The sequence below is a fragment of the Hyaena hyaena genome, unplaced genomic scaffold, assembly GCF_003009895.1.
Source record: "Hyaena hyaena isolate Hyena2069 unplaced genomic scaffold, ASM300989v1 scaffold_203, whole genome shotgun sequence".
Classification (NCBI taxonomy): domain Eukaryota; kingdom Metazoa; phylum Chordata; class Mammalia; order Carnivora; family Hyaenidae; genus Hyaena; species Hyaena hyaena.
The window spans coordinates 2044010-2065297 of record NW_024080835.1 but is presented as its reverse complement, the minus strand read 5'-3'; the positions used below and the strand labels follow the sequence as shown (position 1 = coordinate 2065297).

Sequence of the window (21288 nt, the reverse complement as noted above, 5' to 3'; positions counted from 1 at the left end):
CAAGCAGATCGTCCATCTATGGACAGGATTAGTGCAGAAGAAAACAGGTATTACTTTCATTCGTTTTTAAATTTTTATTTATTTTAGAGAGAGAGTGTGAATGGGGGAAAGCGGCAGAGAGAGAGGGAAAAAAGAGAAAAAATCTTAAGCCATCTCCACCCAGCATGGAGCCCAACTCAGGGCTTGATCCCATGACCCTGGGATCATGACCTGAGCTGAAATCAAAAGTTGGACACTCAACCGAGTCCTACTTGGGTTCTAGAAATTACCATGACATATGCTTCAAAAACATGACTGGCCCTCGGGGCACCTGGGAAGCTCAGTTGGTTAAGCGTCCAACTATAGCTCCAGTCATGATCTCACGTTTCATGAGTTCGACCCCCACGTTGGGCTCCGTGCTGACAGCTCAGAGCCCTGGGGCCTGCTTCGGACTCTCTGTCTCCCTCTCTCTGTTCCTCCCCCACCTGTACTCTTTCTCTCTCATAAATAAATAAGTAAACATTAAAAAACAAAACATGACTAGCCCAAAAAACCCCTTCATTACTAATTACATGGTTAGTTTCCCTCTTTTAAGTCTGGGCCTACAATTTACAAGTTGTATAACATGACCAAATTGTTTTGACCTCTCCTGTTTCCTCTTCTACGAAGTGAAGATGATGCTAGGACCCACCTCAGAGGATCAAAGTGAGAGTTACATGGAACAGCTCATGCAAAGCACTCCACCTGGCACATAATATATACACCATATGTGTGAGCCACTTTTGAAAATTATTAGTCTTTGGGCTTGGTGATGGGGCCCAATTGGTTAAACCCTCTTTTGCTACTGTTTTATCTGTGAAATTCAGAAAACAGTAGCCCCTATTGTAGTGCTGTTGTGAGGACTGCATGGCACAGGATAGTGCTGCGTCTAGTCACTGCTCACTGTCAATTTTTTCAAAGTGTTTAGGTTGTTGAAAGATTTCAGTGATGCCCTGTCCCTGCGCAGCAGGTCACAGGTACGGTCAGGTGTCTGGTGCAAGTCCCTGCCTTCACACCACAAAGGCTGGGGAGCAAAGTAACCCAGTAAGACTGAGGTTCCCCACCCAAAAATACTTTCCGGTCCTAGAGTCTGTAAGAGAGTCATTTGATTAACAAATTATTTTTAAAAGAAAATAAACGGTGAAAGTGTTTCTCACACCTGAGGGTGACTCAATCAGTGAATGAACACCACCAACAGCTGACAGCTGTCCCACTGAGGGCCCAGAGCTTTGAGATAAGGGAACAGTTCTGGGGAGCGGTCTGGCCAGACACCCAAGGAGGGGTACTGGACAACTCAAGAGATGCAAAAGCACCTTAGATACCCTAATGAGGAAGGAAAACAGAGGGACAGAAAGGGAAGGAAAAACTGCTTTGTCTGGGGCCCAGCACTGCAGAAATGGCGAGTCCTCTTGGCCGTATCACCCTGAACCGTTGAGGCGCTGTCTTTGTTGAAGACAACATACGGTTCTAGCTAGCATAATGTGCCTTCCTGGTTTAAGGCAAAATACAATATTACCACAGACTGAATGTGTCCCCTTAAAAATCCTATGTTGGAGGCCTGCTCCCCCAGGCAATGGTACTTAGAGATGAGGCATTAGGAGGTGAATTAGGTCATGAGCATGGAGCCCTGATTAGTGGGACTAGTGCCTTTGTAAGAAGAGACTGGGAGAGGGGTGCCTGGATGGTTCAGTCGGTTAAGCATCCGACTCTTGCTTTCGGCTGAGGTAATGGTCTCATGGTTTATGGGATCAAGCCTCACGTGAGGCTCTATGCTAACAGCAGGGAAACTTCCTTGGGATTCTCTCTCCCTGTCTCTGCCCCTTCCCCCCTTGCGTGTACATGTGCTCTCTCTCTCTAAATCAATCAATAAAAATTTTTTTTAATTAAAGGAAAAAAGAGACTGGGAGAGACCCTCTGACCCCCACATGAGGACACAGTGACAAGCGGCTGTGTACAAGCCAGGATGAGAGCCCTCACCAGAAACCAAATCTGCTAGCATTCTGATCTCAAACTTCCCAGCCTCTGGAACTGTGAGAAATGAATGTCTGTTGTTTAAGCCACTCAGTCTGTGGTATTTTGGTGTAACAGTCTGAGCTGACCAAGAAATCTATTTTAAATAAAGTCCAACCACGTTTTCAAAAATTGATTTATATCCGTTTTTTTTGGTTGAAATGTATTTGGTGAGAACAAGTCAAAAACTTTAGTTGTATTTATGTATCTTTCAATATGACATTAAAAATGTAAATGTGGAAAGGCATATGGTTAGTTCAGTCAGTAGAGCATGCAACTCTTGAACTCAGGGTCCTAAGTTCAAGCCCCATTTTGGGCGTTGAGCTTACTTAAATATATGAATGTGAATTAGAACATCAGTATAACGTCAGAGCCAATATATTTATGTAACCTTGTTTAGAAGCAATATTAACTTATGCTTACTGGGTGCTAACTAAATGCCAGGTATGTTTCTAAGTGTTTACCACAAAATGCATAAAATCCTCCCAATAATCCTAAAAGGAGCAACAATTATCTTCCCCCCAACCCTTTTTTTTTTTTAAGTTTATTTATTTTGAGAGAGAAAGTGCAAGCAAGGAAAGGGCAGAGAGAGAGAGAGGAAGAGAGAGAGAACGCCAAGCAGGCTTCACGTTGCCAGCACAGAGCCGGACTCAGGGCTCAAACTCACAAACCATGCAATCATGACCTGAGCCGAAGACAGACACTTAACTGACTGAGCCACCAGGGCACCCCTACTTTCTGCTTTTTATAGATGAAGAATCTAAGGTAAGAAACCATATAATCTTGCATGATGAGTAAGTGACAGGTGTTGTGATTTAACTCCAGGTGGCCTGGTTCCAGCCTGTGCAACCACTGCAGACTTCTGCCTTTGGTATTAAGGGCCCAGTGAGTCAAGGGACATCGTTGTCATAACCATACAAACATCGTCAGGGTTATTTATACATCTTCACTTCCCCTCACTATACCATGAGAACCTCAAGTATGGGAAATGTCATGTTACTCATGTCTATGTGTCCTCAGGCCCAGGCACTTAAAAGTGGTAGAAAGTGAGAGAATGGCCAATCTTCATGGGTTCCCATATGTTTCTCATTTCTTTTTCTAATCGAGGAATAAAGAGAAAATCTTCAGTCTTTAAAAATCATAGCATTCCCCAATTACCAAAAAAAAGGTTTTTTTAATTGTAAAATGCATATGCTTGCTTGGTTCAAAACACTTATACATGCTCACAATGGGGAAAAATCCAAAATTCATAAGCCTGTTGATTTATGTAATTCGCGTTATCTACGGTTTGGCATGATGTGGTCACTGCCATTAGAAGCCATACGCCAACACTTCACACTGGTGAACCAATGAGTGGTCTACTTGCCCTTGCACATGACTTCCACACAAACCACTCAATGGTAGTTTCAAGAGTCCCAGGCGATCATCTCATTGGCTGGTTCCCACACTGCCCCTGGCAGGAGAGGGCCACAGGTCCAGCCAGGCTCCTCAACACTCCCTCGAAAGCCCTTGGTAAACCCCTCCCAGAGAAGCTCCACTTCTGAATGCTTTAACACCCCTATAAGTGCACAGAGCACACCCTCTTCTAAAAATGAACGCAAGCTAGAGGTTCCAGTAAACAACAAGAATGGACGGCCACAGGATAAAGATGGCTGACTAACTCCAGGCTGTCTTGTCTAACCAGGAATCTACGTCATGACTGTAACAGACTGGATCTAAATCCTCCAGCAGGCTTCAGGGCAGAGCTGGAGGTCCCTAGGACCGGAGGGAAAACCTCAGAACTCCACGCTCAGAATTCAACCCCAGGGCCTCTGTGTTAGTATCAGCAGCTACAGACCCTCAGGATGTAGGCTGGAAAAGACACAATCCTGGCAGTAAATCCCTGGTCATGCAGTTGGGATCACACCCTCCAGCAAGTAGTGTGCAGCTTTACCCCAAGAAGGACTTCCAGTAACAGGCAACGGGCTAAAAAAACAACTGAAAACCACCATCCTCGTGAGAACACCTTACCAGCAAATACGATGGCCTCTTCAGAAAATGGAGTGAAAATGTGCTTCCACATGACAATGCAGGGGAGGAAAATTTTCCCCTAAAGCAATTCAATAACATTAAGAATGAGCCTCAGATGTGCAGGAAAACCCCTTTGGAGGGATACATAGGTGAGGAACTAACAAGAATCCACCTGGTTTTAAATAAAAACGTACCTTTCAATACACTCAGTCATTCCTGGAGTGAGGACAGTTAAGGGGACAAGGGGATGGGCAGGTTCTTTTGAATTTCTGCCAACTTCTGGGTGGAGCAGTTTGCCCCTCTTTACACTCAGCCCCCGTCCGTGATGTGGAGAGCTGGGCACAAAACCAACTAATGCCCCAAAGGCCAACATAACAGAAATCAAGAAATATGATGCTTTAAAAAATAATTGATAAGTAAATAATAATACAAAGAAGACATATTAGTGCTGTACAAATTCAGATTTATTTTTCTTCCTTTCATCCATAGTATGAAAAATTGTTAGGAAAGTGGCTTACATACAAAGCACCTCTGGAATTATGCGTTTCTTCAGAAAACAACTTATAAAAAATAATAGACATTTAAAAATTCAAGTCCTTTAAGTATTTTAGATTCCTGAATGTTAAAACTCCATGTGTTTCATAATATATAGTATAATTAAAAAAAAACTTATAAAGTGACACTGATTTGAATTCCACAGGATCCCTGACAATTAAAAATACCTTCTTCCCGATAAAGTGAATTTGTTCTTCACAGGCAAAACAATAAAGTGTATTTCTCTGATTAATTCATTGAGATTTAATTTATTCTCCACCTAATTCCTACAGAAGACCAATGGTAATTTATAGTTTCTTCAAATAAGTTAACAAAACATATCCAAAATGATAATCACCACATGCATGATTCTGAGAGAGTGACACTATCTATACACACCCAATTAACCATTTCACCAATTAACAAGAGCCAATGTGGCTCATTATCCCCTGCGTAAGTCCTCTTCAAGAAGACATTACATTTTTCCCTTGGTCCTGCTCTTTCTGAGTGTCATTTCTTCCCCCAGAAAGTAAACGATCCCAGGGTAAGAGTCAAGAAATGTAGTGCTTGGCCTTGTGATTTGGAAGGGTAATGAAATTTGCAAGGACTCTCTGGCCACCCATCCAGTTGAACTTCCCCGCTGGGATGGGCACCCCAACATGGGATGAGGACTGGATTACGTTCCTTTCTCACCGCTTGAGGACCAGGTCACAGGACTGGTTTAACGGTTTAACAGACCACTAGCCAGACAGGTTGGTAATGTGAGCTGTGGAAATCATCACACATAAAAAGATAGATTGTACCCAGGGGTGTGTGTGCCTGTCTGAGTGGGGGCTGAAAGAACAGGAAGGCATCTCTCTTCATTATTAACATCAGTATGAGAAAAGCTTAACTACATCGGTGCAAGTTTAAGCACACTACCACTTAATTGCTAAAAAGGTTTCAAATACTTGATATGAATTTCATAGTTCACAGACTCCAAAAGGAAAATTACCACATTTCTCACCTGACTGAGTCATTTTAAGCACCTCTGGAAGGACAGATGTTGGGTGCGGAAGCAGGGCAGGATGGTGTGAGGAGGAGGTGCAAAAAAAAATTTTTTTTTAAATCTAGATGTTATAGAGGCTTTTTTCTTACATTTTCCAAATATTTTACATTTTATCTACCCCTGAATAATGTGAGCTGCAGAAAGGCCCCCGGTGAAAGGAGCTGCCTCCACAGAGTGTGAAGTTCAAGGTCTTGTCAAGTCCATACCCAATTACCAGTTGAAGTTGGTCTTTGCAGATAAAAGTTCCTGAGGCTTCCTTTTCGGTTCATCTTCCAAACTTCACCTTTCCTGTAAGAAACCTAACAAAAGAGAATATAAACAAATTCAGGGATTCACTGTTAGGGGAATGCTTTTAGAGAAAATCACTTGTCCATTTTTTTTTTTTTTTGGATGTCAATCCTTTTTTTTTTTTTTTACAAATAGTTTATTGCACTTGTCCATTTTAAAAAGGAACTTCTCCAAGTGGCTGGGTTTTCCTGAGCTGAAGATAAGCCACTGTAATTTAAAGACTAATTACAAGATGCTAAAACATCCTGATAAAAATACAAAATTCCACCAGTTTCTGGCCATAAAAAGGCACAAAATAGTAGTAAATTTTGGGGGTTTTTTGCTTGTTTTTAACTCAGAAGAGTTTGTTTTCCTATTTAATGAGGGACTTAGACTAATAAGCTAGCTTTTATGATCTTTCTCAATGCTAAAAAAGAATCTCACAAACCCCTTTATGGTTCTAATGTATCAACAAGTCAAGCGTCTAGTGAGATCAGGAAAAGACACAAACAGAAAACAAAACCCATTATATAAAGAGTTCGTGAGAGACTTTTTTTCAAGGTTATTTTGATGGAAGAGGCTGTGATTATTTGGTTATCACAGCACAGAGGCCACTACTGCCAACAGGTAGAGTGTCTGTATGCAAATAAGCAGATTTCCACATGTGAGTCTCAGTAATTTACAAAATTTCAACATATCCAGGAATATGAATAAAGAATTTGGCACTAAAACTAGATATGCTATTTACTTGAGGCTTCTGCACCCAAAATCTACAGGGGAGATATGTCCACAGATCTCAAAGCATCCTGAGCGGTCAGGGTGATTGTACTTTTCATACAAACTTGTGGGGCATGTAAACACTTTTACATTCTTTTTGGAATAAAAAGTCCAACTAGAATTCCAGATCGAAACCTCTCTCAGAGGGGCGCCTGGGTGGCTTAGTCGGTTGAGCGTCTGACTTTCGCTTAGGTCATGATCTCGCGGTTCTGGGTTCGAGCCCCGCGTCGGGCTCTGTGCTGACTGCCAGCTCAGAGCCTGGAGCCTGTTTCAGTCTGTGACTCCCTCTCTCTCTGACCCTCCCCTGCTCACGCTGTCTCTCTCTCTCTCTCTCTCTCCTAGAAATAAATAAAACATTAAAAAAAAAAAAACAAAGAAAACCTCTCTCAGACTTAGGAGGCTTTTGAGAAATAACACTACATTTGTTAACTATGGTAGGAATATATAATAAAGTTTCGAACTGGTCTGACTGATGGGCTAGATCAAACCATACACACAAAAAGAAGTGCTTGAACACAAAGGAAGGAACATGCAGTTTTCTGGATTGAGACTAGAAACTTCAGCCTTCCTCAGGGCTCTGCTTTTGCCACTTGAGGCTCACAAGTGCCACCCAGTGGCCTCCCCCAGCACTGCTTCAATGCCACAAAGGCCCAGGAGGCTGAATGTCTCAAATACCATTATGACATTCTTAACTACCCCTTAGAGAGCCGTATTACCTGCCTGGAGCTTCGCACACATTATCTTTTTTCATTCTCACAATAAACTTAGGCCACAGGGGTTTTTGCATGCATTTGCCAGATCAGAACAGAGAAGCTTAGACTTGGGTTGAGAATTTGCTCAGTCACAAAGCCAGCCAGCACTTGAGCTGGGATCTGAACTGGTCCTCTGACCCCACACACAAATCATTCATCTTTACTTAGGTTAAGGCAGCCCACATGCTTACCCTACATTAACATAATTCTCTGAACCCAAGCTCACAAATAAGCAAGCAACACATTCTGTAATAGAAACTGACTCTTTGCAAAGACACAGCTTGATTCTAAGTAAATGACTAAGAGAATTTCTTGCTCACCTTTCAGCACATCTTGGACTTCAACTGAGATGCTTTTCAAGCAGTTGTATAAATTCTGGGCCGTGGCATTACTCTGCTCCTTTTCTTGCCACTTCTTCAGCACCCTAAAGTTATAGATCGTAACATCTTCTTTCTTCTCCTGGATATCTTCAATATCGCTCCTCTCCAACTCCAAGTTGGCAATGGCCATTTTCATCCCCTCCTTCCCCAGCTTCGCGGCAAGGATAATCAGCTGTGTGTCTGTCAGCAGGCTTCTGGTCTTAGCTCCATCTAAAAGCAGACAAGGAAGTCGGAAGTTGCTCTCAACACTTACATCATTTATAGCAATTTATAATGAAAATGTATTCTCCTTATATACAAAAAAAAAAAAACCCACCATACTTTATAACTTTAAAATATATTTAAGTGTCAAAAACTCCCTGCTTTCCAAACTATTATATGGACCGAAGGGAACGATCTCACATAATAACATTAAACCAGGGTACAATGTTCACAACGTTAATTCAGTAATTCAGGGAATAAGGCTGTTTTATAAACCAGCACAGACTGGGTTGGAATAAAAAACATCGGACACCAAGAATAATTTATATAACTCAAAATGAAAAGTATACAGTTTTGCCCTTGCCCAGCTCTCTTTATCTGAATGTTAGTGCCACATAGAGACGCTAGCTTAGTGGCCACTAAAGAACAGCAAAACATCTGAATTCCAGTTTCTATTATGCCATCTCCTGGCATTAAGGAAAAAGCACAATCCACAGAAAAGTCATGAGATGGTATTTGTAATGTCTGTTAATCTCTATGAAACAGCATCATAATCTTGGAGGGTTTGCCAATGTAAACCACTGGCCCCATGAAACAATATTAGCCCTATCACGAAGCTAGATTTGCTACCTTTATGTTTTTTAGTTGGTTGTGCAATAGTGTTACAAAGCTTACTAGAGCTTAGACTGCCTAGATTCCGTTAAGGATCATAAAGGAAAGAGCCTGAGTATCCATCAACTGATGAATCAGATCAAGAAGATGTGGTTTATCTATACAATGGAATACTACATTGAGAAACAATGAAATCTGGCCATGTGTAGCAACATGGATGGAACTTGAGGGTGTTATGCTGAGCAAAATAAGTCAGGCAGAGAAGGACAGATACCATATGTTTGCACACACGTATAGGAGGATTAGGAGGAACTTAATGGAGGACCATGGGGGAGAAGAAGGGGAAAAATAGTGGGGGAGAGGGAGGGAGGCAAACCATGAGAGACTCTTGAATGCCAAGAACAAACCAAGGGCTTATGTGGGTAGGGGTAAGGGGAAGGGGGTGATGGGCATGGAGAAGGGCACTTGTGGGGATGAGCACTGGGTGTTATATGGAAACCAACTTGACGATAAACTATTTAAAAAAATAAAGGCATTACAAATACTAGAGGCAAAATTAGAAGGGAGTGAAAGCAGAATACTTTCTGCCCCTTCTCCAGGTCCACAATACCTCTACAGCCAACAATCTACTAATATGAATCTAATCTCTGTGCTAACTCTTCCCAACTTCACAGATCCCTTCCAGACTGAAGAATGGGTCTAAACAATGGCCCGCGCCCTCTAGTGGTGTCTTGAGATGCAGTGCACGGATCCCAGCTCTCAACAGCGGCAGTGATGAAAGCTGCACAGGCAACCTATGAAGACTGCCAGGTGTCAGGACCATCATAAAACTTACTGTTTCCAATATCGAATCTAAATTCTAACAAGACCTCAAGGTGATTCTGTGAGGCCTGAATACTGACTGTATTTAAAAAGCATCACACTGATATACTGGGTCTAAAACTATCGGGACAGGGACTCAGTGTCTCAAAGACTGTTGTGAAAATACCTTAGCAAAAGTAAATCTTTATTCATTTTAGATACCACACTTTCAACTCCAAAAAGGTTGAAAATCCTTAATCTTTCTAGGTAGCATTTAAAATTTTATTCCTATTTCTAGCTGCTTGCTATTAGAGCTCGTTTTAAACAGCCAAAAGTAACTGCATATAACAAGAAAAACTTTTCCTATATATCAGTTTAATATAAAAGTGTCCCCGTTATAAGATGAATACAGTCTGAGGATCTAATGGACAGCATGGTGACTAGGGCTCATAACACTATGCTATATACTTAAAATTTGCTAAGAGAGTAGATCTTATGTGTATTGTCACCGCCAAAAAAAAAAAAGTGAGGTGATGGATGTGTTAATTCACTTTATTGGTAAATACTTTACAATGTATAAGTAGATCAAGTCATCACATTATACAGTTTACGTATACACAATTTTATCTGTCAATTAGATCTCAATAAAACTAGAAAACAATTATATTCCAATTTAGTTATATTTTAAATATAATTCTAGAGACTTATTTTGCTGTTTACTTAGCAAAAATAATAAACATTTCTGTAGTGATATACAGTAAAAGCATCCATATGTCATCCTCACAGTCTCCTGCTCTAGAAAGTAGAGAGTAACTTAACGTCACTTTATAGAGGGTTTATCTGCTTTCAGAGATTCATACCTTACAATAATAATAAAAGAAAACATATTCCGAAAAAATAGTTAATTTAGGGAGTTCTATGAGGCCCCTGAAGCCTTGAGACCTTGAGTCTCCTATAATTTGAGTCTGTTTTTAAACTTAGGTGTAAATTCTGGCTGGACTTGAATTTTGAGCTACAGACTCCACCTTCTGGTTCCTTGGAGTACTGTTGTTACACATTTTCAATATCTATTATATTTTCACAATGATCAAGCCTTGGTCTATGCCATTTATTTGGAAGAAATGGAGACTTGCCTCCAACAATTGAGCCAGAGGCTCTTTACCCCAAATGTAGCTGGTGACCATGACACTAATTAAGGCTCACACGGACATTCAAAATTTTATTCATTCAATCAACATTCATCATCTTCTACATAAAAGGCTCCATGTTCACTGATGCAGAAGATGTAAAGATGGACAGTTCATGGCCCCTACCCTTACAGACTGTAAGGGAGCTCTGCCTCATGCCGCTTTCTATTTAGACTGAGTGAGGCGGTGGGTGATGGATGTGTTAATTGACTTTATCGGTAAATATTTTACAATGTATAAGTAGATCAAGTCATCACATTATACAGTTTAAGTACACACAATTTTGTCAACTGTATCTCAATAAAACTAGAAAAAATTATATTCCAATTTAGTTATATTTTAAATATCAAATATGGGGACTCAAGCTGGAAACCGGGGGGGGCAGACCCAGGAGGACCCTGATCCTGGCCCAAGGAGGAGTTGGGTCACGGGGAGAAGGTATCTGGGAGGGCAGGCTCAACTAGGATGTGGCTTCAGAAGACTGGCCCAACAGCAGGGGGCTGGAGGAATAATAATGGGGGAAACCAGGGAAAATAATTTATAGCCCCTGATGACATTCTTACAAACCTGAAGTATCAACCTGCTTCATTCTTTTGTCATAGACTTCCTCATCAGATAAGCTGCTATTCATTTTTCGCCGCCTGTTACCTTTAAAAAAAAAAAATCAACAAATTGACTTTCCCATATATTATTTTCTACCCACCTTTAATCCGGATTTTTAAAAAATCATCATCCAGATATAAACAAATTGAAAATGAATTCAAAGTTTGTTCAGATGATTAAGAGAATTATAGAACGCTTAGCAGATCTTGTTTTTAAAAAATTTTATGGTTTATTTTCTGAGAGAAACAATGGAGGGGTGGGGCTGAGAGCGAAGGAGAGAAAGAGAGAATCCCAAGCAGCCTCCAAACCATCAGTGAAGAACCTGATGTGGGGCTCAAACCCATGAACCAAACCGTAAGACCATAACCAGAGCCAAGATTAAGAGTCAGACGCTTAACCGACTGAGCCACCCAGGCGCCCCAGCAGATCTTTAATGAAGCCACATTTGCAGAGCAAAATAAAACTTCTAGTAGGTAGAAGGAATAAACGAATAGATTAAATCTCGTTTAATGTCCAGTTAACTAGTACTTACCACTTGTGCTGCTTTTCGAAATGTTCTGATTCTGATCATGCTGAACCCAGTCACCTGTTAAAAGTATAATAAGCATCAACTGGAAGTAGTAAAAATTTGATTTAAGTCAATTTATGAAGGTATATGAAGCTCTAGTGGATTGGCAATCTCTTTGAAGTTCAAATATGCATTTGGGGTTTTAACTTGGTATGTAAGCCAACGCACATATTTTTGAGATAAATAACAAGTACTCTTTCCAACAGGTCCCACAGGGCAAATGTGTCCTAAACTCGAGTCATCCACACACAACTGTCCTGATTTCTGCCAAACCCATATGCCAGGTGAAATGTTACTTACTCAGTATTTCTTTACATCTCTAACTACTATACATAGACCACTGGTATCACTTGCGCTACGGAAAAGGAAGTCATAAAGATATTTTTTACTTTAATGTATTTATATATACTCCACTGAAAACAATCTCATATATTATCATTCTGCACTTTGGGAACACCGTAGTTGGGGAGTTCCTTTGGGACATATCATGGTGATTCTATGCCACCTTCCCAGTTTGAAATGCAATCCCTGCTCTTTGAGGAGTCTACGCCTCATGCAGGCCTTCTATGGGTCCCTTAAGTAAAGATGCCTTAATAGTGATGACCAATCTCAATTAACCATTAGTTTAGCCCTTCCTTCCCCCCAAAAACAGTGGAGACCAGAAACATCTTACAACAAGAGTATTTAAACAAATTTTAAGGTTTATTTATTTTTGAAAGAAAGAGAGAAAGAAAGAGAGAGCATGAGTAGGGGAGGGGCAGAGAGAGAGACACAGAATGTGTATGACAGCTCAGAGCCTGATGCAAGGCTTGAATCCGTGAACTGTGAGATCATGACCTGACCCAAAGTTAGATGTTCAACCAACTGAGCTACCCAGATGTCCCACAATGCAGAACACTATTAAATAGGTTTTTAAAAACCAAATCTGAGAGGTCTTATAAAGTAGTCTTTAAAACTACCAAGAGATCTATTCTTAGTCCAGAAAATACGGTATTCAGAGTGTTACGTGTTAAATACCTCTATTACAACAGCATTAGCAGTGACTAAAAAGTAGTATTTTTCAAGTTCATTTATCTGAACAAATAATGAATACGAAGGAAAACAACACAATCTCCCCTCCCACAGTCTCAACTAAGACTATTTACAGGTAAATAGTTTTAACTCAGATAAAAGGGCCTGTTTCAACTAGCTGGCTTAAGAGCATAATATTGAGGAGGGAGTTAAGATGGCAGAAAAGGAGGGGACCAGGATTGTCCTCACCCCTCCAACACAGCTGTATTGAGGACCCATCAGTTGGAACACCCAGGAAGTCAGTCTGCAGAGTGACAGACCTCAGCCATAGCAAATTCTTACTAATATGTCTCTGGAGGCAAGGGAAATAAAAGCAAAAATGAACTATTGGGGGGTGCCTGAGTAGCTCAGTCGGTTCAGTGTCTGACTCTTGGTTTCAGCTCATGTCATGATCTCACGGTTTTGTGAGTTCGAGCCCTACTTCAAGCTCTGCACTGGCAGCGTATAGCCTACTTGGGATTCTTTCTCTCCCTCTCTGCTCCTCCCCCACTCATGCTCTCTCTCTCTCAAAATAAATAAATAAACTTTTAAAAAAATGAACTATTGGAACCTCATCATATAAAAAGTTCTGCACAGCAAAGGAAACAATGAACAAAATTAGAAGACAACTGACAGAATGGGAGAAGATACTTGCAAATGACATATCAGATAAACAGTTATTATCCAAAATCTATAAAGAACTTACCAAACTCAACACCCAAAAAACAAATAATCCAGTGAATAAATGGGCAAAAGACATGAACAGACACGTTTCCAAAGAAGACATCCAGATGGCTAACAGACACATGAAAAAAATGCTCAACATCACTCATCATCAGGGAAATATAAATCAAACCACAATGAGATACTACCTCACACCTGTCAGAATGGCTAACATTAATAACTCAGGAAACAATAGATGTTAATGAGGACGCAAAGAAAGGGGAACCCTTTTGCACTGTTGCAGGGAATGTAAACTGGTGCGGCCACTCTGGAAAACAGTATGGAGGTTCCTCAAAAAATTAAAATTAGAGGGGCACCTAGGTGGCTCAGTTGGTTGAGTGTCCGACTTCAGCTCAGGTCATGATCTCACAGTTGGTGGGTTCGAACCCCACCTCGGACTTTGTGCTGACAGCTAGCTCAAAGCCTGGAGCCTGTTTCGGATTCCGTGTCTCCCTCTCTCTCTGACCCTCCCTTGCTCATGCTGTCTCTCTCTCAGAAATAAATAAAAAAACACTTAAAAATATTAAAATTAGAACCACCCTACAACCCAGCAATTGAACTACTAGGAATTTATTCAAAGGATACAAAAATGCTGATTTGAAGGGGGTACATGCATCCCAATATTTATAGCAGCACTATAATAATAGCCAAATTATGAAAGAACTCAAATGTCCATTAACTGATAAATTAAGTAAGAAGATGTGGTATGTGTACACACACACACACACACACTGGAATACTACTCGGCAATGAAAAAGAATGAAATCTTGCAACTTGCAACGACATGGATGGAAATAAAGGGTAGTATGCTAAGCAACATAAATCAGAGTAAGACAGATATCATATGATTTCACTCATGTATAATTTAAGAAACACAACAGATAAACAGAGGGGAAGGGAAGAAAAGTAAGATAAAAACAGAGAAGGAGGCAAACCATAAGAGACTCTTAAGTACAGAGAACAAACTGAGGGTTGTGGAGGGGGAGCGGGTGGGAGGATGGGTTAAATGAGTGACAGGCACTAAGGGGGCCACTTTTCAGGATGAGCACTGGATTCTACTCCTAAAGCTAAGACCACACTGTATAGTAACTAACTTGAATATAAACAAAAATGAAACAAACAAAAGAGTGTAATAATAAGAATAAGGATCAATCTACCAAAAAGATTCATGTTTAAATGAGGACTGTGAATTCCAAAAATGCTTAAATCAGGTTTCAGTTCTAGAGTATAAAACATTACAAGAAATACAGACTCTAACAGACAGAAATCTGTATTTTGGAAAGACATAAATATACGACCCACATACAGCACTCATTCTCTGTTGCCATTAGCATTTACCAAATTCATTTGTCTCCACATAACCCAGTAAATGCAAAAGAAACTAGCTAAAAATTGATTCAAATGTTGTTCAGATGATAAAGAGACTTATAGAATACTTAACAGATCCTCATAGTTAGTATATGTGTACAGCAAAATAAAAATTCTGGAGCATGAAATTAATAAGAGAGTGGGTTAAAACTCTAATGGCACTTACCAACTTGTGCTCCTTTTTTGAAATGACACTATATTACATATGACGCCAGGAAAGAGTTAAGGTATCATAATCCAAAATGCAAACGATGCAGAAATAATTTCTACTACAAACCTATGGCAGTGGCAGGCGGGACCTCAGTGCCATTTGCAGATGAGGATACAAGAGCCACAAGGGGTTTGGGAGACTTGCCCACACTCCCACATACAGCTGGTCATTCTAGGGCTGGGACTGGAACCCACAGCAGGACCTCACTCCCAACCCACTCTTCTGCCTCCCTCCTGGGTCCAAAATGCGCTCACTATACACATTTCTGCTGTTTTAATAACTCCCTTCAAACAGACTTGGAGTTCAAGCTCAGACCTGCCCGAGGAGGCGGCCAGGGGCAGCTACGGGGTATCCCCGAGTCTCCCCTCTCCCTTAGGCTGTCCGCCTCTTCACCTCCTGCGTGGGCAGGAGAGTATGTTGAAAAGGTAGTTGCCAGAGGACTTCCCAGCACCAAAACATAAGAGGGGAATGCCTCCCCACAGCACAGCTGTCATCACACAGAGCAGGAGCTACCGGCTGAAGATCAGATAGGCAGGGTGAGGCAAATGAGACAGGTCGTCAGCCAAAATGTCCATGTACATCCAGGTCACGAGAGAGACTGTCAGGATGCCCCTAATTCACATTAAAATATCTGAGACCCATGGGGCGTCTAGGTGGCTCAGTCAGTTAAGCATCTGACTCCAGCTCAGGTCATGATATTATGGTTCTTGAGTCCAAGCCCTGCTTTGGGCTCTAGGCTGACAGCTGAGAGCCTGGAGCCTTCTTCAGATTCTGTCTCTCTCACTCTCTGCCCCTCCTGCGCTCACGCTCTGTCTCTCTCCCGAAAATAAACATACATTTAAAATTTAAATATATATATACACATATATATACACACACATATATATACACAAATATATATATATATACACACACATACATATATATACACATATATATACCTGAGACCCAAACCTCAGAATGGTAAGAAGGGAAAAAAACAACGCTCTATTGGCAATGTCCACCCATAGCCTGAAGCTTCCACACACTCACTGAACTACCCACTGACCAAGGAGTCTGGACATTGGTGCCTGAGAATCAGAGCCTAGCTGGGGTTTTCGTGTCTCTGAATCAGATTTTTTAAATGCTATGGTAATGAAACAGACAATTACTCTATTTGTCTTCCCACCCCAACCAACCCACAAACCAGAGTTCATTCAAGACACAAAAACACTTACATTCTCTCAGCTTTGCTTTCCATACAATTTCCTCAGAATCCATTTCAACCAAAAGTAATTTAAACTCCACTGGTTGCTCCAAATACACTTCAATGTAACTTTTCAATTTTAAAAGTGAACCATCAACAAATTCGATTTCCTTTAAGGAAAAAAAAGGGGATTAAAAAAAAAATAAAAGTAGCATTCATTGACAATAAAAAATGTCAAATAAGGAATACTAGAAGGGTCAGTGCTGACCTGAATGTTCACTGAAATTCTGATGCTTGAAATGTTAGTCCTTAATCACAGGCCCTCTTATTCTCTTGCTTCTAGACTCTCATTACTCCAACCTGCTTTTCTACTTCATTGAGGCTGCTAGTACGTTGGCCCTATTTTTTTAAGGTGTAACTTTTCAGCCCCTTCTTGGTTTCAGTGTATCACGTTCCCAAACTAATCACCCTTTCTTAAGTACTTTTAAACATCTTCACTGTCTTTTGCTTTGATCATTTCACAGTCTGAAATTATTTAAAACATTTACAGAACTTCACTGAGTGTTTTAGCCACATTCCCTCACTGAACACCATCTTTCGCCCAACAAACCCTTTCATTGCTATTTTATGGATAAAGAATCTCAGAGAAGCAAATTTGCCCAAATTCACATCTAGGAAGTGGTAGAACTGAACTTGAATCCACACCTTCTGACTCTTCTTTTTTCTAAGTTTACCATTTTTTTAAGCTTATTTACTTATTTTGAGAGAGAGAGAGAGAGAGAGCAAGCATGAGTGGGGGAGGGGCAGAGAGGAAGAGAGAAAATTCCAAGCAGGTTCTGTGCCATCAGCACAGAGCCAGGTGCAAGGCTCAAACTCACGAACTTTGAGATCATAACCTGAGCCGGAATCCAAGAGTCAGATGCTTAACCAGCTGAGCCACCCAGGCACCCCACCTTCTGACTCCTCTTAACCACTACAGAGACTGTCTTCTGCCCTGGACCTCCTCTACTCCTCTGCAGACTGACTCACAAGACTGGACAGAGAAATCTACTCTAAAAAAAAAAAAAAAAAAAAAAAAAAATCACTGAAACATACTAGGTATTGCCTTTAAAAACCAAGGCTCTTAACCTGTCCCTCTCCCTTTCCATTACAAATCACTAGCATTATCCTCACAACCTTCAATAGGTCACCAAGGCCTACAAAGCCAATCTCTCTCTCTCTGTCTCCTATGGCCCCGCTTTTCCCAAAGCCCTCTGCATTCCTATTTCCTGGAACTATTCTGGTGCCCTGAGCCCAGCTGCATGTCCCCATCACCTCACTTAGGCACTTATGGTTTCCTCTTCCAAGAGGACTATCTCTCCTGGTGAATCTCTCTCCCTTCAGACCCGGAACAAATGTCACCACATGGGAACCCTTCCTGAAACCCACCACACCCATCTCTATGGTAATAACACATGACGTGTTAAAATTATTTCTTTACATGAACATAGTATGTCTCTTTCTATACTGGCATCTTTTGAAGGAAAAGGTCTTACTCGTTTCTTAACTCTTAGGTCTTATCCCAGACTGACTTTAAATGGGCAATTTTGATAAATGACAGTTAAACAAAGCATTAATGGTATAAAATCAGTAAGAATCCCTTAGATTTACAGAGTTTCACAAAACCATTACCTTTGTAAGATCCTTTGGACAATACCAGGAGACTACTCCCCATTGTACAGCCCAGAAATTTGGCTGAGCAAGAGCACACAATTGGTGACAGAATTAGACTACTGAAAGCCCTCCCACCATCATCTTGTGTAAACAAGAACTCTGGGGACCATCCCAGTCCTTTCCTAGCCAGACTTACCCATTCAATGTGTATTATTCCCTCTCCTGGTGGCTCTTAATCCTGGCAGCACATTATAGTCACCCTGGGAGCTTTAACAAGCCCGATGCTGAAGCCACTCCCAGACCAATTAAGTCAGTATCTCTGGAGATGGGACCTAGGCCACAGACTTTTTTTTAAAACTCGGCTGGGAATTCCATTTTGCATCAAAGGCCAAGAAACACACTGTTCTAAGCAAACCCTTCCGGTTTAATTCTACCTCCCACATAAGACTGCAGTTGGCTTCTGTGATCATCTTGAGGTAGCATCTTCCTGGGCTTGATCAGCTTGCAAGGGCTGAGAATCAACCTCTCAGATCTCGCTGGGAAGACTGTGGCATTAGGACCCAAGGGCAGACGGGGCTCAGGGCCAGGCTCTCCCGCCGGCCGCCGCCTGGCTGTGTCGGGTGGCTTGCTCACCCACTTTACACATTAGTTTCTTCAGCCACAAGGCTGAAAAAGGCTCAAAAAGCATCAGGTGGGAAGAGAGCCTTTGAAACTGGAAAGGAAGGTCATGGAAGGCTGTCTCATCAACCTGACCGCTTCTCCAGGGCCCTAGGCCCCTGATAATATAATAAAATAATGCAACATGGGCCACTGCGATCAGCTCTCTCTTGCTTCATATTTTAATGTAATGGAATCAAAATGTTTTCACCTTTTCATAAACGATAAAACAAACATAAAAAGGGATACAAAAAGAATGTCCACACAGATGTCTAGTTAGATAAGCTATGGCACACAATCAGAGCACATAATGAAAATAAGTTTTAAAAATAACTTAGTCATTTACAGGAAATCAAAATCACTTACAAATGTCATAGTTTGTACAGTGAATAGTTGAAAGCTAGTGACAGTTTGTTCTCATAACTATTTTCCAAATGCCTTCCAGTAAGAAAAGCCAATATCCTTGTTAGCAACTCTTTTCCATTAACCTTCAGTGCTCTGTGACTTAAAATCAAGCTTAAGGTTTTATTCCTTTGAAGCTAACATTGAAGAATTTAATTAAAAAAAAACTCAAGAAAATCTAAAACCTTTTTAAAGGGAAAGAGATAAGTCAATTTTTTTGTAATGGTGACAGATTAATTCTGAAATTCAACAGCATCTTTGGAATAAGCTACAAGTTTAGCAAAACAATTGCTCTCTTTTAAATAAAAAATGAGAACAAAATGCATTATTTTAAAACCTTCAGAATACGTATCTATGAAGTATATATACATCCTGCTGCTACTCCAAGTGGTTTTCAAAATATATATACCTCTGGGGTAATTTCAGCTTCTGGTTCGCTGATCAGTCTGTATTTCTTCCCATTCTGCAATAACTTCTGGCAAACAGGAGGCTTGTCAATTTTCATGAATTTCTTGGAGGAGTGCTTTACAGACTTGGAAATATCCTAAAGGTAGAAATGGGTTTTGGTTTGGAAATGCATCAGCAGCAACTGTAAGGACTCTCGGTGACCGAGCAGTACACGTACCACCCCACGTTACTTTCACTTCCCTGTACAACATGACAGCAAGGGAGAAACTTTCACGGGGCTCTGAAAAAAAAATGCCATAGAGGCGAATAAGGTGCCCTTGGTCTGCACTTCAGGCTTCTAGGCCCCCAAACATCTTTCTGCCAAGCACTACAGCCAAAAGCATCCACCCTGCATGGCACCTAAAATTTGCTTTTGAAGGATTTGAGAAAATTAAATTAGGGCCAACGTTATACACTCATATTGATTATATGCTGATGATGTGAACAGAGAGCAGCTACTTTACTGTATACAGTTCCACTTCACCTGGAGTTTGTTTCTATCCAACACTTTATATGTTCCCATCCTTATTTTCACAACTGTCCCAGAGGGGTCCCTGATTTTATATGTAGAGTTTGAATGCCCCAAAGAGGTTAACGGAAACTTTGGCCCAGGCTCACTTGTAAAGCAGCTGAGTAGCTGACTATGAAATTGAGGCTTCCTGAAGGCAAAGTTCAAGGAATTTTTCCTATGCAGGAAAAGAAACAACCCAGGAAGGTGTAAAAAACAAACATCAACAGGAAGCACATCCTGCCTTAACCATGCTCTACACCCTATCATTCTAGTGGTGTCTTCCTCTACTTTTCCTGATACAATCAGCCTCTCACCCCAGCTTCCCAGGAAGTACAGGTAATACCCTTTAATTTCTTGTATTTACTTTTCTAAAATATGAACTTCATTAAATAATAGCACTTTATTCCTGGGGAGCCTGGGTGCTTCAGTTGGTTAAAAGTCTGACTCTTTCAGCTCAGGTCATGATCTCATGGTTCATGAGTTCGAGTCCTGAAACACCACAGAGCCTCCTTAGGAGTCTCTCCTCTCTCTCTGCCCTCCCCTCCTCTCTTTCTCTCAAAAAAAAAAAATATAGTGCTCATTCCAAATCCATGGTAATTCTACTTTAGATGGGGTTATTTTTATACTATTTTGAAGACTTGCCTTCCAACTGAAAGTATTAACTTTGAAGACTAGCTTCCCAACTGAAAGTATTAACTTTAATGAGATTACAGGAAGCATATTTTACCTTAGGAAGAAACTAAAAACCTACTACTTAATAAAGTTTTTAAATTTTAATATATATTGCCAATTATCAATATAACTTATGTTTCCAAAGCTGTCAAAACACTACAACATAAAAACACTGGAAACAGGTAGTTTAATGTAGGGGGCCAAGGGCAGGCTACCCCAAGATGGACTACTTTGGCATGAAGACTATTTCGATTTAAAAAGCAATCAAGGGTGGGTAGGTGGGTGAAATAGGTGAAGGAGATTAAAGAGGACACTTAGCATGAAGAGTCCTGTGTAATGTATAGAACTGTGGAATCATCGTATTGTACACCTAAAACTAATATAATACTGTATATTAATTATACTTGAAATTTAAAAACAATTAATTTAAACAAAGTTTTGAAAAAGCAATCAAAGCCCAGCAGATTCAGGAAAAGCTCTTTTATCTCCCCTACAACTGCCTAGAAGAATGTGGATAGAGGACTTGCTCCAGGAAGAGAGGTATCCCCATAGAGAACTACATTATGTGACATGAACCAGGTATGGTGAGAGAGGAACCCCGCAAGGCCTGTTTCATCAAAGTCCTCTCTGTCCCATGGCT

The 21288-nt window shown here is 40.8% G+C and overlaps 1 protein-coding gene across 1 annotated transcript in view; it reads right to left on the bottom strand.

Moving 5' to 3' along the window:
• Positions 1-4480: 4480 nt before the first annotated feature.
• LOC120238292 overlaps positions 4481-21288 on the bottom strand; it is a 56448-nt gene continuing 39640 nt past the window's right edge. Inside the window, exons 14-19 of the mRNA XM_039241970.1 lie at positions 19428-19562; positions 16338-16476; positions 11733-11786; positions 11165-11245; positions 7737-8006; positions 4481-5919 (exon numbers count right to left, since the gene is read on the bottom strand). Of these exons, the coding sequence (XP_039097901.1) occupies positions 5900-5919; positions 7737-8006; positions 11165-11245; positions 11733-11786; positions 16338-16476; positions 19428-19562 (699 nt within the window). The 3' untranslated portion in view covers positions 4481-5899. The remainder of the gene's footprint in view (positions 5920-7736; positions 8007-11164; positions 11246-11732; positions 11787-16337; positions 16477-19427; positions 19563-21288) is intronic.